Source organism: Polypterus senegalus, chromosome 7 (assembly GCF_016835505.1).
Source record: "Polypterus senegalus isolate Bchr_013 chromosome 7, ASM1683550v1, whole genome shotgun sequence".
In the NCBI taxonomy this organism is placed as follows: Eukaryota; Metazoa; Chordata; class Cladistia; order Polypteriformes; family Polypteridae; genus Polypterus; species Polypterus senegalus.
This window is the reverse complement of record NC_053160.1, coordinates 78,278,180-78,302,985: the sequence shown is the minus strand read 5'-3', so window position 1 is coordinate 78,302,985 and position 24,806 is coordinate 78,278,180. Positions and strand designations below refer to the sequence as shown.

The following is a 24,806-nucleotide window of genomic DNA, read 5'->3' as shown; positions in this document are numbered from 1 at the left end:
CACACAAAACATTGTATGAATTATTAAATTATATATTTATGTGATCAGAGGGGATGAACTGAATCAAATGATTCAAATTAATTAAATGAATCGATTTTAATTGTTTTTTAAATTCTTCACAAGGTTATATATTCTTAATAATCTTAATGTGCGTTTCCTCCACTTTTAGGAGGTAGCAGGAAAAAATACGTTTTTCTAACATTAACTTCTTCATGTGTTGTATAATTATCTAGAATAAATCTTCTGCTTAATAAAACAGGATAAGATTTAAAAAGGCATGCTCTTACAAAAATATTATTACACTTCCAATCAAGATGATGTTAATATAATTAATACACAGGCCTTGCTGTCTAGTCACGGTTTCCGATTCTTTAGCCAGGTAAAGCATACAATAGAGAGGGCATTACGAAGTTAGATTTCTTTAGAAAACAATTCAAATGATATTTCTTTAAATAACATATTGACCAGATGCCTTTGTCCATCCAATTTCTCATAAAAGTTATTTACGTTTGTGAATAACGTATGTACTTTTCCAGACGGGGTACTGTGTGGAATAAAGTTACTTTTATGTGTAACTTTCCATCGCAGCAGTAGCTGCTGATGAAATGAGTAAAGTTTTATTGGCAGTTTAGTTTTATCAAAATCGCAATTTAAAAGAAATTGTATGCTACCAAAATGTTAAAAATTTCAAAGGAGCTTAAATCAAAATTCCAATGATTTTTAACAAATGATTGGCACCACTATAATTTCAAAGTACCATTGAATGAATCAAAGTTAACCGCTCTCAGCCTTAGTTTCACCCGGTCTCCCTTTCTTTCGTGTAATGATGTTTGACTTTCCACGTAAAGTTCAAATGCACTTTTGGTGCTAAAGCGAAAAGCTAGGAGCTTCAGTCCGATCGGAATACGCGAACCTCCGCCTTTCCTAAAGATGCAGGAAACACCGGTGACGCAATTCACAGCGCAGGTCCAGTAGAAAGCGCAGCAAAGGAAACATGAAGGAAATGTCCTGCGGTTTATTTGTAAATTCTGTGGCTAATACTTGTCTTGCGCGATACCGCCTTATTGAATAGGAGGAGCTGCCTACTCAAGAATGATGATTTTTCTGAAGACATTTCCCTGCAACATCTGCTTCGTGGTTTACTTTGTCTTCCTTTTGTCATTGTTGGAAGTGACAGATGGCCTAAGCAGTCTCTCCAGTGTTAGCGCGCAGCTGCAGCAAGACTCTAAAGTGACAGAAAAGGCTGCGAGCAACAATCGGACTGACCTCCGCGTTCGTCCGGAGCCGCCAGGAGTAGTTTCGGGAGATGTCATAAGCAGCACCGGGAGTTCCCACGACAACAGCCGAGCCACGCGAGGTGGGCTGTCCGTCACCTCCGAGAGCAGCAGGCCTCTGCCGATCCAGAGGGCACTGTATGCGCTGGTGGCTGCGAGTGCGGTGGTCATTATCTACTTTATCATTAGAACTGTCAGGTGAGAGGCTATTTAAGACCCATCTGTTCCTCCCAACCCCCCTTAAAAAAAAAAAAAAGAAATTGAGGCCGAACTCTCTTTCATATTGGAAGGAGCTGTCTGGTTATTCGGAGATAGGGTTACAATTACAAATTGACAAGATTTAATTAGGTTTTGGGGGTAAATTCATAGGGTATTCCTGGGGGCGGGGCTTTTATGTGGGCGATGTCAGACATCGAGGCAGTTGATAGTTTACTCAATAGAAAGAAGAAACACGTGCAAAGGGAGACTGAGCTAATGCAACGTGACATGCTCCACGCGATTTAATCCAATTCCGGGTTGTGGCAATAAAGTATTTTATGCTGGAAACAGATTAGGCAACTTCCGTCCTTACCCTTTAGTCACATGAACCCCTGATCGGTAACATAAACACTGGGGCGTTGTGCAGACTTCACATGGGAGAAGTGCTAAAATCAATCGTGCATTAAATTCGTTACGTGTGTTTTTAAATTGTACCTTTTTTGTAAAAAGGAAATGGTGTTTAAGAATTTTCCTTTAGAATAATATTTCACTTCCTTTTATGAAGGCTCCGTATTGTCTAGTCTTAAGACTGCATGGTATTGGCTATCTTATTTCTTTTAAACATGTCGTTTTTAATATTAATTTGTGCATGTAATTTTTCCAAATTTTTTATAGTCAATGACATGATGGTTTACTTTTTGAATGATGAAAAGAAAATCCGACCCGTGGAATTTACTGTTTTGTTTAAATTATGTTTCATGTAGTTGTTTCAACTTTAAAAGCAAGGATTGATTAAACAACCCGTAGAGGAGTTTTATAGCATTCTTCAGTTTTGAAATAATGCTTTTCTAGATGAATCAAGAAGTTGAGCACACAGTACTTTCACAGTTTTAAACAAACAGACAGGGAATGTACGCTTTAAAGCAAAGCCAATGTTTATGCTGATGCATGTTCATTGTAGAATGAGAAAGAAGTTCAAAAAGACCAGAAGATATGGAGTTCTAGACACAAACCTTGCCATGGAAATGACACCTCTGGAACAAGATGACGAAGAAGAGGATGACACTACAGTATTTGATGCTACACATTCCAGGAGGTACTTTAAAACTTTTTGAGTTTACGATTCTACACGAGTTTGTATAACACTTATACTGTATTTAAATAAAATCTAAAGAAAGGGCCCTGTTTTTCTGTTTTTTAAATATCAGATCTCTGTGGTGGCATATTGGTAGCACTGCGGCCTCACAACAAGCGGCCTGGGGCTCACATCCTGAGTCCTGTTTGCATGTTCTCCCTGTGTCTGTGTGGGTTTCCTCTTACAGTCCAAAAAAACATGCAGGTTAGGTGGATTGGTGATGCTAAATTGGCCCTAGTGCAGGGGTACACAACTCTGGTCCTGGAGGTCCACAGTGGATGCAGGTTTTTGCTTTAACCAAATTTTTAATTAGAACCCATTTATTTACAACTAAAGTATAATGTTTTTTTAACTTAGTTTTATTTAACTAATTTTTAATAATTCTGAACCCTTAATTACCTAACTGCTAAACAACCAGCAGTTAATAATGAGGTGCAAATGACAAAGGAACCAGCAGCTCTCCAACTAATCTGCTTTCAGTAAATCTGTGGACATGCATCATGAAGTATGTGTGTCAATACAATGTTGTAAAATAAATGAGACAAGGGAAGGAGCAAGAGGAACAAAAGTATTCTGGACCACATAACATATGAATAATGTTCTCATAAAATAAAAAAAATCTACAATGAGATAAAGAGATTTTCTGGAACAATGAAGGCACTAACAAACCATAGAATTAAACACTAAGTTTCATTATCTGCCAGGCCAGACTTATAATTAGGAAACTGGTTGGAATGAAAACCTGCAGCCACTATGGACCTCCATGACCAGAGTTGAGTACCCCTACCCTAGTGAGTTTCTGTGTTCTTACCCTGCAACTGACTGGCGTCCACTTCAGGGGTTGTTCCTGCATTACATTTATTCCAGGTGTCATTTGGCTGTCTTTTGTTATGAAAGTTGTCACATGTCCCTTTTTGATTTTTTTTAAATTTCCAATTCATTACTAACACAAATTCAGTGATTGTTTAAGTTACTTTACACTGTGTGCTCATGAAAGGAAAGTTGAATTTGAACTAGAACGTTTTTCTGCAAACATAATTGAAGGGTTTGGTGCTTTTTTACTTTATTTTATTTTTTTAATTTTAAAAGATACCTTTAAACAAAGACAGCAGTTTATTAGGGGCTGTGAACGTAACATATCCAGCTGCATCTGGAATATTTTGTTAACCTTTTTCCACCCACTTATGTCTATTTAGAGTTTCAGAGAGAAATACTTCAAACATTCTAACAAACTGAAATGAATGGTAGGCTCCAAAGTATTGGTTTTTACCAGGATGTGTGAATCATCTCTTCAGATATGGCAGTTTTAATTGGTCTTTTAAATTTATCACCCATTTATCCATCATCAGACCTCAGTGTTTCACATAAACATATTTCTCCAGATATTTAAATTGGGCCATTTTAAACCATTCATTTTGTTTTTATTTTTGTGATCTGTTGTTGTCATTTATTGTAGTCATTTTAAACAATATATTAGGTCATAGCTACATTTCTCTGTCCTTTTTTTAACATTTTGTTTGTTATCATATTCCTACAAAACAGAGCCTTTTTTAAGATGTTTTCTTGTGGTATCTCTACTGTATATTACACAGACAGGTATCAATATGGTTATCTTTGGTTTATTGATTCATTCTTTAGATTTGTTTTCTTTCCTTTTCATACAATAACTGTGCCCTAATTTATGAGACTAAGCTTAGAGCTGTTTGTGGTTCAGATCAGAAACAAATACACAAAACCATCACAAGTTAATTTGATCATAATCATTACAGGCAGTGTGGCATACTTTTTAAAGTTTTGGACCTAGGATTTCAAATCCTGATGTAAAGGGTTCAAATCCTACACAACTATATATTAGTTGTCTATTGGAAATTAAGCTTTATAAAAGTTTCAGGAACAGCATACTTATTTTAGTCATACATGCCTCATAACTTTATAATATTGTACTGCTTTAATCTTAACCATTGCCTTTTTTTGATTGACTTAATTAAAATAAGAATTGTCTCATGGTCAAGGAGTAAAAATAGATGCATAACTCTTGACCTTTACCACCATAGGGAAAACTTCACTCTTGGATTTAAAATCATTTGCCTGTTCACACTCAAGGAAAGCTTGTTTTCTCAATATCATAATTTTTTTTTAATGTTGTCCTTTCATCACTACATGCCAGTTGTTTCCCAGAAATTCTGCATTATAAGTGAAACCCAGAAATAATTACAAAATAATCTCACTTTATATTCTTGCTACCTGCCTTCATTCTTTGTTCATTGGGTATTTTTGCTGAGATCACACTCATTTAGTAGATAACAGAGCCAGAATAAGTAGCTTGAAAAATATTTTTTAACTAAATTTTGTCAGGAAATATTTCTAGGTTAAAAAAGGGCAAATTCTCAGTAGTTTATTGTTAAGTCACATTCTTATTAAATTTTTTAACAAAGAGAATAAAGTTAGTTTTGAATTGCATTGTCTAATCAGTTGTTGAAACAAGTGTGTGGACATGCATATACTAAAACACAACCCCATAGGGCTATAGAGAATGGAGTGTACATAAACCGGCAGGCGGGAAGTAAAAGGGCTTTCAGATACAAGATTAAATTTCATACAGATGGCACTGCAGCTGGGAATAAACCACAATATAGAGAAAACTTGTTTTTCAAATTATTTTGTTGTATGCAATAAGAGCGTACTACACTTTAATGAAATTCACTTTTGATTAGACAGAATTTAAGATTAAGTATTTTGCATGGGAAAGGTTATTTATAAATATAAAAAGGTATTCTGATTATTACTTATTGCTTGTTTAATTACATCGACTATTGGAATATTTGATTTCATGTCAATATTTTGTATTTTCTCTGCCTTTTTTCTATTGTTCCAGTGTTACTAGGAGGCAAATGTTGTACAGAACCTTTTTTTATATACAGTACAGGCCAAAGATTTGGACACACCTCCTCATTCAATGTGTTTTCTTTATTTTCATGACCATTTACATTGGTAGATTCTCACTGAAGGCATCAAAACTATGAATGAACACATGTGGAGTTATGCACTTAACAAAAAACGGTGAAATAACTGAAAACATGTTTTATATTCTAGTTTCTTCAAAATAGCCACACTTTGCTCTGATTACTGCTTTGCACACTCTTGGCATTCTCTTGATGAGCTTCAACAGGTAGTCACCTGAAATGGTTTTCACTTCACAGGTGTGCCTTATCAGGGTTATTTAGTGGAATTTCTTGCTTTATCAATGGGGTTGGGACCAGCAGTTGTGTTGTGCAGAAGTCAGGTTAGTTGGACGATCATTTATTTTTCAACAGGACAATGACCCCAATCACACCTCCAGGCTGTGTAAGGGCTATTTGACCAAGAAGGAGAGTGATGGAGTGCTGTAAATGGTCATGAAAATAAAGAAAACACATTGAATGAGGAGGTGTGTCTAAACTTTTGGCCTGTACTGTATTTCATAAATATCATATTGGAACAGTAGGCCAAAAGAACATACATTATATGGACAAAAATATTGGGACAAACCTCTTAAGTATTGAATTCAGGTGTTTCAGTCAGACCCATTGTCATGGATTTATAAAATCAAGCACCTAGCTATGCAGTCTCCATTTACAAACATTTGTGAAACAAAATGAGTTGTTCTGAAGAGCTCATGACTTAAAGCATGGTACTGTGATGGGATGCTACCTTTACGATAAGATAGTTTGTGAAATTTCATTCCTGCTGAATATTCCACAGTCAACTGTAAGTGGTATTATTCGAAAGTGGAAGCATTTAGGAACAGCCATTCATCTGCAAAGCGGAAGACCGTGTAAAGTCACAGAGTGGGTTCAACAACTGCTAAGGTGATTAATTTTTAAAGAGTTTCAAATTTTCACCAGCATTAATGTAATGTGACAGACAGGGGGCACTATAGTTACTTGAACCCTCAGACTTGACTCCAGACACCAGGTAAAAGTCCAATAATTAATTTTATTCGGACTATACAGTGCACAAAGCACCCAACTCTCCACAATACTCATAAATAAACCAATAATCACAATAATAAACTCTCCACCTCTCCCAGACGCGTTGCCACTCTTCCACCCAGCTCAGTTCATCTTCTGGGAGTTCCCAGAGTCCTTTTATAACTCCTGACCCGGAAGTGTTTCCCATCCTTCAGTCCATGATTCCTTATCACTTCCGGGTCAGATAAAAAGTCCTTTTCTTCACCCCGGGAGCACGTCATTCCCCTTGTCCATGTGACTTGGACGTATTTCCGGGGCGTAGGAAAAATATCCTTTGCTCCTCCCTGCAGCATCCTCTAGCAGCCCCCATGGTATCCAGCAGGGCTGTGGATAAAAACTCCATTGTCCAGGATTCCCTGCTGGTCTTTGGGGCACCTCCATGCTGCAGGGAGGGCTCCATCTGGTGGCCTGGGGGTATTGGTCGGGATAAACGACCGGCCATATGCCACAGTACTCTCCCCCCAGCGAAGAACCATGGTTTGAAGCAGCCAGCCCCACGAGGGACATCTTCCTTCTGGAGGTTGCCTTGGTCGGGCCTCGGCAACGTTCTGAATATTCCTGGGAGAACCTAGGGGGGACATTAAATAAATGAATCATCTTATCCCCTGGTCCCTGAGGACAATTTCTCCATTCGTGGCCCAGCTGGCGGCATACGTAGCACAGCCGCCAACCCCCTGTTCGTATCCCTCTGCGAGACTGGACACATTTGGGAAAGTCTGGCTCCGCCCCTTTTCCTACTGGGTAGGAGTCCCCAGCCGCCTCTGCTATCTCCGTAGCCTTCTCTATTTTGTCAGGAGACCCCTGCTTTACCTTAAGGATCTCCTGTTTAATCTGGGGCTTTCCCAAAGTGTGAGTCTCTCTATGAGATAAAGAGAGACCCTTTACTGTTTGCACCCCTTTTGACTTATTTATAACCTGGGTCAGGGTCTTCAGGACTGAGAGACAGCACCATCCAGATACTCCAGCTCGATTGGCCCTTCCCCCGACCGCTCTGTCAACATTCCACGCTCTTTTGTAGGGCACACAGTGACTTGGCACCCGCTACTTTTTCCACGACGATCTTATTTATTGCCGCCAGCATCTGCAAAAACTACATACGGGCTCAATTAGTTTTTCGAGAGCCCGCACGTCAAAAGAATTAATTAATTCGGCCGGAGGCAGGTTCACTTCCTCCTTCTCCTTACCTACTGGCCGGGAGCCAATGAACACGTCCGCTGTCGGTACGTGTTCTGATGGGCTTGGCAGATGCTTCTGGGATTTTGAGTTTTTATCGGAGGACCGGGCCGCTATCTTTGGCTGACTGCGATCCGCCTGTGTCAATTTGTCGGCAGATTGATCAGCCATTTCCCAGACCTCCTTAACCTTTTGGCTGGGTGAATGGTGCTTCGCTCGCCTCCCCCTTCCCCTTCGAAAAGTCCAAGTCCATTTCTTTGCAGACGAAGGTGCAAACAGCAGGACGCGGACCTTCTCCTTCCCAGAACACACTGGGGTCGATCACGTGTCCCTCGCCGGCCGCCGACATGCGGAAGTCCCCTTTAGTGCTCGTTGGCTCGAACAGGAGCGTACCACTGTCTTCGGAAATGTTGTCTGCCACCCGCAGAGCCTCCAGGTGATCTTCTCTGAGGTACATGCACGGGACAAAGTGTGTTATTTTAAACGGATTGTCAATTAAATCCCCAGCACGTAACTCAGAGCAATCGTCTGTCCCCGGAGGCTTCTCTCGACTTGTGTAGCCGCTCCGTAACTCCTCCCAAGCATTGGCCATACCGGACTTGGTGAAGGTAGGTTCCAGCGCTGTTGTTGCATGTCTGGACGTCGTCTTCTTGGGGTTCTCTGCCCACAGAAAATTTTTAAACATGCCCTCTGCCAACCAGACCACCAGAGAATCCTGCCGACTACGCCACTGTGACAGATAGGGGGCGCTATTGCTTCCTTGAACCCTCAGACTTGACTCCAGACACCAGGTAAAAATTCCAATAATTAATTTTATTCGGTCTATACAGTGCACAAAGCACCCTACTCTCCACAATACTCATAAGTAAACCAATAATCACAATAATAAACTCTCCACCACTTCCACCCAGCTCAGCTCATCGTCTGGGAGTTCCCAGAGTCCTTTTATTGTTCCTGACCCGGAAATGTTTCCCATCCTTCAGTCCATGATGCCTTATCACTTACGGGTCAGATAAAAAGTCATTTTCTTGACCCTGGAAGCATTAGTACTACTGAAAGCATCCCCTTGTCCATGTGACTCGGACGTAGGCTACTTCCGGGGCGTAGGGAAAATATCTTTTGCTCCTTCCTGCAGCGTCCTCTAGCGGCCCCCATGGTATCCAGCAAGGCTGTGGATAAAAACTCCATTGTCCAGGATTACCTGCTGGTCTTCGGGGTAACTCCATGCTGCAGGGAGGGCTCCATCTGGCGGCCTGGGGGTATTGGCCGGGATAAACGACCGGCCGTATGCCACAGTAAACACAAAAACTGTGCCACAGGAGCTTCATGAAATGGGTTTCCATGGCTAAGCAGGTGCATGCAAGCCTCACATCACCAAGTCCAATACTGAGTGGTGTAAAGCACACTGCCACTGGACTGTGGAGCAGTGGAAACATGTTCTATGGAAAAACAAATCATGCTTCTCTGTTTAGCAGTCAGATGGGCGAGTCTGGGTTTGGCAGATGCTGGGAGAATCCAACATTAGTGCTTCGCCTCATAAATGCTCTACAGAATGAATTGAAACACTCCAAAATCTTGTAAAAAGCCTTCCAAGAAGAGTGAAAGCTGTTCTAGCTGCAAAGTGAGGGTCAACTTCATATTATAAAATGTATATATTTAAATGCAGTCATTAAAGTCCCAGATGCCAATACTTTTGTCCATATAGTGTATTTATACTTTATCATACCTGCTTAATCTACTATAGGGTCTGTGGCCTGAACGTATCCCAGCAGTATTAGACACATGGCAGAGAGCCACCCTGAATGAGGTACCAGTCTTTCATATGACACACTCACTCAAACTGGGTCAGATTACAGTTGACATATAACCTAACATAGCATAACACAAAGTGCAGCTTTGAATGGCATAACTCTAAAGCTCTTTGTGTAGTTCAGCCATACATTGAGGAAGACAAAAGGAAGAAAGTGTGTCGTGCAATAAAGATATTACGCGCAGAGTCAGAACAAGATGGAAAATATTAATGTGCCTACAAAACAGGGAACAAAGATGTTGATGCTTTTGTTTGAGAATGTGTTTTATGAAATGAATTCACAGTTGTTCAGTCCATTGATTTACAAAAAAGTATTAGTACTACTGAAAGCTTTATCAAAGTAGCACTCCAGTTTGAGTTTTAGCCCATAGATACATATTACCCTATGCTATTTACACTCATACTGGGTAGGGTCACCTTTAGTTCTCAAAGCAGGCTTAGTTCTTTGAATTATGGATTCCACAAGATATTTGAAGCATTCCCAAATGGATTCAGATCTGGGGCCTCATTTATAAACGGTGCGTACGCACAGAAATGTTGCATAAGAACTTTTCCATTTTCAAATCGTGATGTATAAAACCTACACTTGGCGTAAAGCCATGCACTTTTCCACGGTACCTCATACCTTGTCGTACTCAAGTTCTCCGCTCGGTTTTGCAGACTGGCGGCACCCAGCGTCAAAAAGCAATGCTACTGTTCCTGTGTGGTTACACCTTATTTTCCTGACGCAGCTTTATAAATACACTGAAACTAACCGCATATTGTTTATTGGTGTAATGCATCTGATTGTAATTAACTTGTAACAATATATAGTGTTGTTACTCTCACTGCACCTTCTTCATCCTCTTCTTCTTTCAGCTGCTCCCGTTAGGAGTTGCCACAGTGGATCATCTTTTTCCATATTGCTCTCACTGCACCACTCAGAGTATTTATATCACTGTATCTGAGTGTGAATCACAGCAGCAGCTAATCGGAAAGAGAATTATCGGTATACAGCTTCAAGCACACGCTACCTCAGCCACGGCAAAACGTTTCAAAAAATTTCCTGTACGGACCTCACCGTTCAGAAACAGTTTCATCCCAAGAACTTTAAAATCACTTAATCAATTGCTCCTTGTAGAACTGTTTGTACTTATAAGTACAATCACCCCACTGTAAACTTGCACTACAGTTATAATATCGCACAACCTGAGCCACTTTATAAAGCACGTATTTATATATGATGACGATATCATTTTTAAGATGAAATGCAGCAAAATATGTTTATTATATTATACAGATAAAACTTTAACTGCATTTAAATAATCTATATTCTTCACTGGGACTGTCGTGAAGGATCGAATAAATAAACATGTACTAACAACACAGCTAAAAATGCAGCGACAAATTTCGGCAAAAGTTAAATGCTTGTGTCATGAGCACGAGGCGGCTATGCAGTGTCCGCAACGGACGTGGCCATCCACCGTGCAAAAGCTACCTTGTTGACATTGGCGGGCGAAGGAGCCACCGATTCTTCCTCTGCCCAGTGCCACCACAAGCCTAGAGCCGCCCCTGAGTACTGCTGCAATAAATAATTTCATCGAAGGCCGCACACAATCACTGCGCCACCGTGTTCCTATGTTTAATAATGTACTTTAACTCCTATCATCATGAAAATTTTATCACGTATACATCTCAGTATTTTAGTTATTCAGAGAGCTGCTTCACACTTTATTCTTCCATCAAGAAGATAGAAATGCCTTGTAAATACATATTTTGTTAGTGTTATTGTTTTATTATTACAGAAAGTCTCATGTGTTTTATTAATTTGAGATGAAGGGTCAGGTTTTTTAAGGTTTGTTGTTGACTGCTGCTGCACCTCGTGGCTAATTCCATTTGAATTCAGCCTGTGTCCCACTTTACTTCTGGGGCAGAGGGTCCTGGTGCTGTGAGTCCAATATTGGTTTGCGCTACTTCGTTTTGACTCTACTCTAAGCTTCTGAGTACCAGCAAAGCCCATGATGTAAGGGATCAATGTTTTGTACTCGGGGGGGGTTAGGCTATTCCAGTCATCCAACTGATCTGCACTACATAGGGAGGAGCATAACCTGCTTAATTTAGCAGAGAGGCATCAGTGTACAATTAGTCTATGCAGAACAACAAAGTATTTTGATGATAATCTCATTATGGTCAGCTAATGTATACCTCAAATAAAAATACTTTGAGCTTCTTGCTGGAGTACCAGTAGAATAGTGACATCATGCATGTGCAGAATTTGAGGTGGAGTATGCAGTAATCACGCATGAAAGTTGTACACATGGTTGCTGCAGCTCTATAATGTTATGCTGGCCTCACAAAGCATCATGGGTCAGTAGGAAAAAAATATTCAGTGAATAAGGTAATCAGTGAACACGGCATTTTCGCTGTAAAAACTGCTTTGGTAAATTTTGCTGATCAACACCAATGGCTAAGAAGGGATGCATGTAGTCAGCAAAAATACTCAAATAGGCAATGTCATTCAAGCAGTGATTGATTTGGTTTTAATTGGCCCAAAAATATTCCCCACACCATTGTACCACCACCACCAACAACCTGGACTGATAGCCACAATGGCTTCAGGAGAGGTTCTATGTATGTAAATGTGACAATAAAAGAACTACATGGTGGTGCTGAGCCATGTGTATTAGTGTATGTAAGAAAGAGAGGCAGCTTAAAGAAAGAAATACAATATTCCCCGAGAACATTTGCAAGGCAGGTGACCCATCCAAGGTTATTATTGTAGACTGAAATGAAAACGAAGGTGAAAACTATTAACAAAAACATTTTTTTAAACTGAAATAAAATAAAAATAAAAAGTGTAACTGAAATGAAATATTAAAGTTATAAAAATATTTTCAGTGTTCGTAACAATACAGTGTATGTAACATTTTGCCTTTTTCATTAAATTCCAGGGCTGCAGTGTAATACAGTACATCATGGTTCTGTGACAAAGGCAACACCAGTGATTAACACATTCTGTATGTACATTTTTGGTGTGTAACATTGAAAGTGACAATAGTTAGTGCATATTGTTAGAGCAGGGTGGGTTGTGTGCTATACAGATTAGGGGTAAAAACTATACACACATTAGAGTTCACCTAAATAGCCATCACACACATGGGCAAAGAAAAAGGCTAGAAAGTGTGAACAATCAAAACACACATGCCAGGTCAAATACACATAATACAAGATAGCAAACATTAAAGTTATGTTTGCAAATTAAGGCAAGAAGCTTGTAGAGCAAACTCGGTTGTACAAAAAAAAAAAAAACAAAGAAGCTCAAGTAAACCTGCTTATGGAAACTGAAATTTACTGTGCCATCTGCTGTACGATTTAAATTGAAGTTTATCGTCATGTGCACAGTAAGAAAACACATTTACCTGTACAGTGAAATTCTTTCTTTGCTGTCCACACCAAATGACAAAACGAACGTATAAAGATAAACATAAGTAATAAATATCAGCTCGAGAATAAGTAACAGAGGCAGCATAAAGTTTAAAAACAGAATACTATAGAAGTATAACGTGTAATTGTGCAGGTAGGTGTGTGATGGACAAGTCAAATACAGTTGTGTGAGGTAGATAGAATGAGGTGGCCCATGGTTATAAACTCCAGTCAGTTATTCAGGAGTCTAATGGCCTTGGGAAAGAAAGAGTTCTTTAGCCTGGAAGTCCTGCATTTCATACTTCTATACCTCCTGCCTGAGGGTAGAAGTGTGAACAGTTTGTGTTGGGTGGGGTCCCTGAGGATCGAGGCAGTTCTCTTGTGGACTCTGCAGTTATAGATGCTCTTCAGAGAGGGCAGTGGGGTCCTGATGATCTTCTCGGCAGTCTTTACCACTCATTGCAGGTGTTTGCAGTCCATAGCAGTAGTGTGCATTACACATGAATTGAATATAGCAACAAAGCATTTTAAAGAAAGTGTCAAATAAGTATGGAAAATAAACATTTGTATAGGCAAATGCAGTAAAAAGGGTCTGACTGTTTAGTATTTGAGAATCCTCTGCATGCTTTAAACCATTCACCATCAAACTATGTTCACCATGCTATGTTAAGTTCATGTTGTATATGTCACCCGCACACCGGAGAAGCTTTGGTTAATACCATTGACCAAACTCTGAATGAATAGGACTTTCCAGAGAATACAATGATAATAGTGACAGAAAACGGAGCACACATAGTGAAAGCTGTAGATATTGTATATGTCTTAAAGTATGGAGGCAATAAGATTATTATAATAGACAATTTAGATCTATAAGATATATTTGTTACATTGATATCTTTTTTTTTCCATCGTATGTCATGTAAAATATGTGCTTTTTAAATATGAAACAATTTTGTTTTATTTAAATTATTTTCAAATTTCACATAGGTGTTTGGTTAGCTGCGGTGGGTTGGCACCCTGCCCAGGATTGGTTCCTGCCTGTGTTGGCTGGGATTGGCTCCAGCAGACCCCCGTGACCCTGTATTCGGATTCAGCGGGTTAGAAAATGGATGGATGGATGTTTGGTTAGGTGGAATGCTGATTTTGCATAAGCTGTATGGATAATGGAAGGTTTATTTTTATTCACTATAAATTGGCATGTGACAGTCCAGATCAACTCTACACTCCCTGATTGTTTTAGAGAGCCTTTGAACCGGGAACCGTGAATAATCAAAAACCGAGATGAACTGGTCAAATGAGGACACACACAGTAAGCAAGAGGTTGGTGGAGATGTGGAAAGTGTTTTTATTAAAAACCAAACAGTGTTCCAAGAAGTCCAGTGCAATGATATTCAATAAGTAATCCATAAAAGCAAAGTGAAATGTGGAGGTTAAAATGTTCAATAAATAATCCACTTACATGTGTTCACTGGCTACTCCTCATCTTAAAAGAACAGTAAATATAGCAGCTATTGTGTTGATATGGTGTGATTGTATTCTGCTGCCTCAGTCAATATAAATAAGAATGGACTACACGGATTGTAGCAGTTTCGACAAACACCATAGTCCCTCAGAATTACAAGTTCTTAGCTAATAAAATAATTAGCTTGAACCAAGAAAACCAACCTTGGTCTTCTGAAGGTGACCCACTTGATCCACTTCACACTGTGTTTTCACTGGCATGCCAGAGTGGCTGTATAAACTAAACATACCCCTTTGGCCTTTGGATATTGTGTGTGTCCCTGGCTCTCACATTTTTGTTGAGCTGATATTTTGAACTTGTGGACAGTTGACATCTGAATTGCATAAAAGGGTTTCTCTGGAGCACAGCTTTTTCTTTAAAATTATCAGAAAGATGTATAACTGAACCACACTAACAGTCAGACTCTGTTGTGCATCAGTGTTATGGTGGAACTTTAGTAAACTGTGCAATGGAGAAATAAGTATTTGTTGTGTTCTGTATAACATTTAAATTTATATATAATGATTTTGTGAATTGGTTCCTAACCTTGCACCCTGTGTTGGCTGGGATTGGCTCCAGCAGACCCCCGTGACCCTGTGTTCGGATTCAAGGGGTTGGAAAATGGATGGATGGATTGAAGACTTTGTGAAATGAAAACAAAACTAAAAATATGGAATGAAGGCTAGCTAAAACTAAATTAAGATAGAGCAGGAGTAATATAAAAATAAACTAGTAGAACAACCTCTAATACCCTATGACCTATCAGCTGCAAGGGTTGCTTGACCCTGTTACAAGAGAGGGTCCCTGACAGCAAAGAAGAAACAATGGGCAGGGCAATCGCTTCTGGATGCTAGAGAGCACATGAGCCAAGAAGGAATAGTGCAGGCAGCTGAGGATTTGCCTTGCAGACCTGTCCATCAAGGACAACAGAAAGCCAGGGTTTTAGGGAGACCAGGAACTGGTAGTTGGAGTTCGGCCCTGTTTTTCTTGAAGTAATTTGACTATTACGCCTATCCCTGGATTGTCTTTCAGGGCATTTCTGGAAGTTGCTCTTGGATGAGTGAGAAAACTGCTTTTGTGCCTCCAGTAACGGCACAGTGGATAAGGAGGAGAAGGGAGCAAATGTGCAATGCGCAATGAGCAGGGAGGAGAGGATCGGTAAAGAAAAAAAGGGAAGGAGCATTTTTATATTATATTGTGGTAGGCAGCTTTATTCCTTCTTTTATGTAATAAAGGCACATTTTTGTCTCCTGCATATTTAGGATGTTGAGGGCTGCCTTAAGAGACTGCTTCTATCACAAGTTTAATAGTGTTTTTCTATATATGTGTTGGTTTCATTTTCATTGTGAAATACCTTTTATATACATTTTGCTGATGGATGCAGTACTGATGAGGTGCCATAAGTAATTTAAGTAATCATAGATTTAAACATTAGGTCCTTCTTGACCACATATTTATCTAAGGACAAGATTAAAACATAGTAAAATATATAGTAATGTTCGTGGTCTGTTTACAATCTGAAAATATTTTTTTAATTGATTTTGGCTTTCCCATCTTTAAGGTTAAAGTTTTTGATATACTCGGTTTGTAATCAGCCTATAAATGTTGCATATTAACATTGGATGTTTATCACACAAATAAAAAAAAAAAAGTGTCCCTCACTTCTGAATTTCCTCTAACTTTTTGTAGTGGAACAAGTCCTGAAAAGATTTATAAAACTATGGAAAACTCATGGGAATGTGAAGTAATGCATCTCTTGAACAGTGCCACCAGATAAACCCAATTTGGGGCACAATACTGGTTTTAATACTTTCAACTTGGCAGTTTTAGACATTATTACTTATTATTATATATTTCAACCAATTGTACATTTACCTTCAAAAACTGAATAATAGAAGACAAATCTATTATACATATTCCAAGTCCTAGATTATTAATTAATCTACATTACATAACATGCTATAAAAATGATTTTATCTTTACTTAATTTCTAGCAATTCTGTTGCACAAAACGTTTGTTGTAATATTTTATGTAAATTGCACAAATTATACTAGTGGGAATCAAGGAAGATTTTATAAGGTTAGTCAGAAGCAGAAAAAACATACACCGAGGTATATGTATATATAACAAAAGTAAAACTAGTATGTTTGTCAAAAAGTTACCAAGTATTTATTGTTGAGGTCCTGCTTCACGTTATTTTCTCTTCTATATTTTAAATGATTATAGACAAGGTGTTTTTAAATGTGTAAAAACCAATTCACTTTAGAACACAGTTTTATATGACAAATTATTATATGTCATGATTGCGAAGAAATATCAAACTAATCCTTTAATGTCTAGGTTTCAAGTTAATTTAACAATTGATCCAAAGATCTGTGTTAATTTATGTACAATCGTGGCCAAAGCTTTTGAGAATGATAAGTATTGGTTTTCACAAAGTTTCCTGCTAGATCTTTTTGTCAGTTGTTTGTATGGTATACTTTTGTATAAGAACAAGCATTTCATAAGTTTCAAAGGCTTTTATTGACAATTGCATTAAGTTTATGCACAGAGTCAATATTTGCAGTGTTGACCCTTCTTTTTCAAGACCTCTGAAATTCGCCCTGGCATGCTGTCAATCAACTTCTGGCCCAAATCCTGACTGATGACAGCCCATTCTTGCATAATCAATGCTTGGAGTGTGTCAGAATTTGTGGGTTTTTGTTTGTCCACCCACTCCTTGAGGATTGACCACAAGTTCTCAATGGGATTAAGGTCCGGGGAGTTTCCTGGCCATGGACCCAAAATTTCGATGTTTTGTTCACCAAGTATACCATATACCATATCAGTATATCATAGAAACATCTGACAAAAAGATCTAAAAACAGTGAAGCAGCAAACTTTGTGAAAACTAATACTTTTGGTCATTCTCAAAACTTATGGTAGACGTGAACCCTGGCCTGTTAAACTTTGTACAAAGATAATCCAATTAGTTTGTACCTTACTTCCTATTCTTCATATTTGTTATCTTTTTAAAAATGTCTTCAACAGTTGTTACCATCAGTATTCATGGCGTCAATAGAAATTAGTAATTATTTTGCAATTTTCATCAAAAACTCCCTTTCTTGTTGACTACAGTATAGGCTGGTCTATTTAGTCATTTCCTTGCAAAGAACACATACCATCAACTCACATTCTAATTAGAGTACCATTTCTTGTTTGTAGTATTGATGTTTTGCAATGCATATTAGATAACTGTACCTGGCCAGTTTTAGCGCAGGTGTTTGGCCATGTTTGTTATTTGAAATAGACACATGCTACTTTGCTTTAAACAAACAAAGGCAAATTCCTTCATCCTAAGCAACAGCATTACATTAAAAGTCCACTAACATGTTGTTTTAACTTCTTAAGTTATACTTATTCTATTGTCTTGAAATGCATATTCCTGTTTTATTTTCTCTAATGTAGTCTAGCACAGTAAAATCTGTAGGATTTGATGAATGTTTGGAATGGGCTGAGAATATCCCAATGACCTAGATATTTTTAATGTATAGAATTTTTATGAGCAGCCATGGGTAGCACACACCAGTTGCATTTTAGTGAGATTTTCTCCACAAAACAAGAGTTCAATGAAAGCCGCAAACTAACCCCTGTCAATTTTCTTGTTTGTTCAATTCCTAAGTCGGGTATATTTGTTATTAGTTCTGGAGAGTCAAGTGGCTGCAGATTTTCAAAGCATTTAGTCTTTTAATAGCATCTTTGAATTGTATATTTTACTTAAGTAGGCTGCTTCTTGTCCTAAATTTATACTCCTTCTGGATTCCAAATTAATCAAATTTAGCAGAATACCTCTTACTTTTTTCTTTTCTTTTGAAGTAGAATTGTCATTGAACCTGACTGTTTAATAGTAATCTGCCAGATTTGCCAAAATTAGTTTTGAAAAGCAGTTTATTTAATTTATTCAATAAGCATGGCTCTTGATTGTAATGAATGTAGATTCTTTGCAGGACATTTACACTTAAATTGATTCTTGGGAAGTTGATCCATTTTTTTAACCTTGTAAAACTGAAATAAGAGTCCTCAAAGCCTTGTCCAATAGCTCATTTGGCCCAAATTTTCTCTAGAAAACCAAACCACATGTTTTAAATCGATCTAGTTAATGCTGAAAATGTTATAGTTTTTCCACGATTGCTTAAACACATTTCACTGAAAGTTCTCTCAGAAGTTTCAATATCACAACATTTCACATCATCTGTGCAAAATCCCAGACTTACAGCCTAAAAACAAACCGTCAACTCCACCTTTGACTAGTTCTTTAAAAGAACATGAGAAAAATGTTTTATTTCTGTATTTCTTCCTTGTTTTTCTTGCTCATGGCATCAGTTTTCTTTGGTGGCATGGAAGTGGTGGTTTGTATAGACCATTTTTTCAGAGTGAGGTTTGATTTGACAAACAGCCCCCCTTCTTAATCCACTAATTGCTATGCACTGCAAGGCCTGGGATATACTTAATGCTGCACAATGTGTGTACTTGCAGATGCTGCTGCTATGCAAGCAGTGTAATGTCTATACTTATACGCATACTTTATGAAAATATGTAGGATTCCACCAGGTAGCAGTGCGAGACATCATCACAGTGAGAAAGCAATGTTCGGTTTCGCAGAGTTGTGAGTTGAGGGAAGAGAGATGGTAAAGATAAAAATTCTTTGCATTCTAATGCTGTTGCAAAGGTACATTTAAAAAAAAAAGACGGCAACAGCGACAAAGAAGATGGTATGTGAGACCTTTAAATTGATGGGGAATATGCAGCGCTTGTATTGCCTGTATAAGAAATGGATTAAGAAAAGCACCATGAATATTTTCACATGTCAGAATTTAAGATTGATGAGTTTCCTCACTGTATCGAACCATTCCTCAAACATTGAAGCAAGCAAATTCATCCTGTTGGAGCTGCAATGGGTTTTGCCGTCACATCGTGTTATCTTGCAATAGCCGAATTCCCACTTATTTTCTCGGACATTTTCCACTTTGCACAGACATATCTATCTTAGATTTGTTTCCATTTCGTCTTGCACACTTCCACATAAAGTTTCAATGTGCTGGCGATTTGATGCTAGCTGTTGTGACAGGCATGTCTGTTACTGTTGTGATGTTGACAGTAAACAACGTTACTGATGTCATGTAACATTTTGAACATTGTGCCCCTCCCACAAATTTTTGTTGGTACTGCAACTTGCACATGCATCGCATTAATTGCTGACAATGTGCTCAGAGGATGCATCAAAAGAGTGCTGGGAACATGTGGCAGCCATAATGTGTGCGTGTAAGCGTTCTGAGAGTGAAGTGTAAACCTGACTTAAACATTGCAAAAGTGGCATCTAAATGACATCCAGAATAAACATTTTGTAACATTCATTTGTCATTAATTTTAAAAAGGAACAAGAAACTGCATTGAGGATTATTATATGCAGATACCTGTGACTGGACATTCAAGTATATGAATTTAAATTTTGTACTTTTTTTTTTTATTTTTTTTTTTTACCCCAGGTGAGGAATTCTGAATACAACCGACTCTGGAAATGGAGTACTGAATTTCTGTGTTTGCTGACCTACTTGGAGTCTGAAGAAATAATTGAACTATTATTTTTGTATCTTTAATGTAAATCATTTTGTATTGCTGTTTTAAATTTTCAAATTGTCATAACCATATCTGTGGTTAGTTATTAAAATACCAGTGTAAATGTGTTCATACTGTTCTAGCATTAGTGTTTTGGTTGTTGTTTTTTATAAGTTATATGAGACACACTTGTTTACATTTTGATTTTGACTAATTAAAACCGTTCTTCATTTCGAATGTGTGCTGTTATAAATAAATTATTTATGCATAATCATGTTCTTGAAGTAGTATCAGTTTAAATAATATATTAATTTATATAATATAAAGTGTCATAATGTTTGTATTTATTGTGCATAATTTATGTATTTTAAGAAGTTCCCTGATAAAGGTTGGCACTTTCAGAATGATTATTTATTGAATTTTGGCAGCTTCCAGTCCATTATTAGATATATGGATTCTGTTAAATATGTGTCGGGGTACATCTTTCTAAGAGGTCAGCCAGTTATGAATTCAAGCCAACACATAACTTGATCTCACTGTACACTATAACTTATAAATTATTAAAATGGGTGTACTGGGTGGTGGACACGTCAGCAAATTTCCTGCAGAATGGACCAGGGTGCCATAGGCTACATAATTTTTGTAAGTCTTTGTATTCTCCTGTGTTCAGGTTAGGTAACATGGCCGAGTGAAACTCCTACTGAAGAATATGAAATTCTTAATGTTTTGGTCCTTGTCTTTTATTCATCATGAAAATAAAGATTACTTTACATATAACCACAAAAAAGAAGGCAAAGCTGAAATAAAAAGTTAATGTAAAATGGAGAAGTGCATTTTGCAGAAAAAAAAAAAAAATGAATGAATTGCCTACATTTGTAGTACTTCCCAATATTAATCCAACAATGTAATGAATTTTAATTTTACATACATCACTAAAGGCTGTGTTAAAAGGCTATACATCTTTTTAATATATATTTACATGAAATTGCATTTTACTGGAAAGGGTCTAATCATGGCTAAGAGCGTTGTGCCCAATTTGCTGTTCTTCATGTAAATTATCATGTTAAGTATGTTACAAAATAACCTTTATTGACTGATATATGTGGGGCTTTTATTTGGGACAGAATGATACAGAATTTTTGCAGGCTTATACAAATGCACATGCACAATATATTATTCAACATTAGTCCTGCATGTGAGAGAGATGCCCTGCAGTTTTATACCGTAATTAATCAATTTATTTTTTATTTATTTTTTTTGTTTGTCTAATTGGGGTAATCGGTTTAATAGATGAGTGACGACACAGTATTGTGAACACTGTAATGCTCTAAGACTAATAAAAATGCAATTTTCATGTCATGAATTAAGTGTACTATTTTCCAAAAAACTGCATTTGTATCATACTGATGATTTTCAAAATTATGTAAAAAAAAGATTAGGTTCTTGGAAGGAAAACTGTAGAAATAATTTCTGTATATATGTACATTGTAAGAGAAATAATACTTAACCATGAGGAAAATGCAATAAATATAAATGATCTAATCAGACAATAATGCATTTTTGTTAAATGTGCTAAATTCTTTATTTGGTTTAAAAAGACAGACCGGAAAATATGTTTGTTTCTTTTATGACATATAACCTCCTTCTGTATCACGAATATACATAAATAAAAAATATTTTATGGATAGTATTACTTCCTTTACTGCTTAATTGGTATTTATGTGTCAGAATAAAATGAGAGAGACAGAGCAGGGGGAAAAGAATCAGTAAAGTTTTAGTGATTTTCATTCGCAATATTCATTTATGAATTAATCCAAGCAAAGTTCCCTCTCTGCTTTTTAAGCCTTCCTTTACAGCTGATGACAGAATTCTTCAGACCATCTGTGCATTATAACTTACTTTTCTTTTGCTGCAATAATTAAAATATAATGGCAGCAAGCCTTTCAGTATCTTGAAAATGATTTCTCCATCCATCCACTGTGTCAATAAAAATGTCCATGCAAGCATTGTTCATGTTTGCTAACTTTTGATTTTCTAGACAAAACAATCATGTTTATGGACTTTACACAGTTCACAGTGTTATGCTTTTGTTTACAAAGAGTCAACTTTGCTGCTGTGTTATATCCATGAACAGACCCACTAATTCCAATATAGGGTCACAGATTGTATCCCATCGTTAGTCCAACAAACTGTCTACAGTTAATTTTCAGTAACTATATAGAAATCGAGACAATAAGAATCACCTGTAACATACTTTTCATTCCGTTATTAAATAAATATGCAAAACTAAGTAAATTTTTCACAAAATGTCAAAAACAAATGGCTAAAGTAGTTCTGAAGATGTTTGTCAGGGAAACCAGAATAAGTCCTGGCAAAAAATCAGAAGCACTATGAAATTTAAAAGACCATCCTCAGTGGATGAGTAAGGAATTAAGAAAAAATTACATTAGGAAAAAAAAAAAGCGGTGTAAAGCCTATAATATAGACCACTCCACATTAACTATGGAGGTAATGTGAACTCGGGAGTAACCCAAAGAATGGAGATTGTTCATGTGAAAAGGCATAAATGATGTTCATGAAAATATAAAATAATCAACTAAGTCAGGGGTCCTCAATCACGGTCCTGGAGGGCCGCAGTGGTTGCAGGTTTTTACTCCAACCCAATTGCTTAATCAGAAGCACTTATTGCTCAGTTAACTCTTCTGCTTCACCTTCATTGTCTCACTCGTTAATATTTTGAACCATTATTGCTTATTTTAGTCTTAAACAGCTGTATTCTTGTTTTTTAAGTGCTCCTAATTAGCAATAACATGCAAATAACAAAAGAGACCAGCATTTCTCCATTTAGCTTGTTTCCATTTACACCGGTGTGTATTCATCATGCACTATTGGGTTTAATTAAATACTTGGAAGGAAAGTAAAGAGAAAAAAGTGAAGGACTGAGAATTGCTCCTCCATTTTAGCCTTCAAATCATTTGGATGATATCCGTAGAAAGGGGGAAAAAATTTTGGATATGAGAATTACCTGACATGGCAGAGTTAAAGCACTAACAAGCCATGAAATTAAATTATTGGCATGAATTGCTTCTTAATTAAGGAACCGGGTTAGAACAAAAACCTGCAGCCCTCCAGGACTGTGATTGAGGAGCCCTGAACTAAGTGGTACATGAAGAGTGGTGTCTTACCAACAAGAAAAGAGTTAAGTGTGAGTTAAAAGGTATAAAGTACAGCAAGGGGTGATACACAAAAAAAGGAAATCTTGAATGATTTCAGTTAAATTTTTTAATAGAATTTTCATTAGTGAAACTGGACAAATCCCAGCACTCACAATGATTACTAAATTGGCAATTAGGAAGAGAAAAGAGTACTAACATTAAAAAGTGATTGCACTACTTGCATACTTTTTTGTATTTTATTGCATTTAACTTATTAACACTTTATTAACGCTTATAGATATTAGCCACTCTAGTGTCTGCTTGCTTTGTATTTCCTTAGGTATATTTGAAGGTTTACCGTTTTTTCTCTTTTTTGCAGTTAAAGTTAGGGAACATTTTTTATTTGCATAAAAGGATTATTTAATTGCAATTTAACGTCAAATTAAAAAATAGGTTTTCTGTTTTAGTCAGTAAAAGGCCATCACAAAGAAAAAATAATGTAAGGTCTGCACATACTCATGTCACCAGATAATGTATCATGATAATAGAGGTCATAACAGAGAAAATATTGCCATAATCCTGAACCTCCTATCAGCATGAATTACAATAAAACAGGATCAGATATTAAGATGTTTTTCATGCACTGTAATGCCAAGTTTTTATGTTCCTAATCCAACTGCAATTACACCTTATTATTTTTTGACAAGAGTAAAGCTACAATAGGTGGCCACCCTTCTTTGGCCTACTAGATGCAGGAAGCATCTGTGATTGTGCGAGGAACTTTATCAGAATTGTCTGATGTTAAGAGTTGTGTTCCACAGAGGTCAGTGCTAGGGCTGCTACTATTTTTAATATATATAAATGATTTAGATAGGAACATAAGTAACAAGCTGGTTAAGTTTGCAGATGAGACCAAGATAGGTGGATTAGCAGATAATTTGGAATCCGTTATATCATTACAGAAGGACTTGGATAGCATACAGGCTTGGGCAGATTTGTGGCAGATTAAATTTAATGTCAGTAAATTACACATATAAAGTAAAAATGTTAAGTCTGAATACACAATGGGCGGTCGGAAAATCGAGAGTACACCTTATGAGAAGGATTTATGAGTCATAGTGGACTCTATGCTATCGACATCCTGACAGTGTTCAGAAGCCATTAAGAAGGCTAACAGAATGTTGGGTTATATAGCATGATGTTTGGAGTACAAGTCCAAGGAGGTTATGCTCAAGCTTTATAATGCACTGGTGAGACCTCATTTTGAATACTGTGTGCAAAATGAGCAGCACTAGAAAATGTCCAGAGAAGAGCGACTATGCTGATTCCAGGGCTATAGGGGTTGAATTAAAAGAGCTGAGCCTATACAGTTTAAGCAAAAGAAGGTTAAGAGGTAACATAATTGAAGGGTTTAAAATTATGAAGGGAATTAGAACAGTGGATCGAGACTTGTATTTTAAAATGAGTTCATCAAGAACACATGGACACAATCGGAAACTTGTTAAGGATAAATTTCGCACAAACATTAGGACGTTTTTCTTTACACAAGGAA

General features: G+C 37.3%; 1 protein-coding gene across 4 annotated transcripts; it reads left to right on the top strand.

Moving 5' to 3' along the window:
- Nucleotides 1–337: 337 nt before the first annotated feature.
- LOC120532668 (membrane protein FAM174-like) lies at nt 338–21,641 on the top strand. Of its 4 annotated transcripts, XR_005634337.1 has the most exons (4): nt 339–1,472; nt 2,434–2,568; nt 12,531–12,596; nt 15,536–15,697. XR_005634337.1 is itself a non-coding variant. In XM_039758922.1 (3 exons), exons 1-3 carry the CDS (start codon nt 1,093–1,095, stop codon nt 15,561–15,563), a joined length of 543 nt encoding a protein of 180 aa, XP_039614856.1. In that variant the 5' UTR covers nt 338–1,092; the 3' UTR covers nt 15,564–15,694. The 4 variants fall into 4 exon arrangements, 3 of the variants coding, with proteins under 3 accessions (XP_039614856.1, XP_039614857.1, XP_039614858.1); XM_039758922.1 differs by lacking the exon at nt 12,531–12,596 and having other exon boundaries at nt 338–1,472; nt 15,536–15,694; XM_039758923.1 differs by lacking the exon at nt 15,536–15,697 and having other exon boundaries at nt 12,531–12,859.
- Nucleotides 21,642–24,806: the final 3,165 nt, after the last annotated feature.

Coding starts and splice junctions, on each gene's coding strand:
- LOC120532668 (XM_039758922.1), top strand. CDS start 1,093: ATGATGATTTTTCTGAAGACATTTCCCTGCAACATCTGCTTCGTGGTT. Junction 1,473..2,433: donor TTTATCATTAGAACTGTCAG/GTGAGAGGCTAT, acceptor TGTTCATTGTAG/AATGAGAAAGAAGTTCAAAA. Junction 2,569..15,535: donor GATGCTACACATTCCAGGAG/GTACTTTAAAAC, acceptor ATTGTCTTTCAG/GGCATTTCTGGAAGTTGCTC.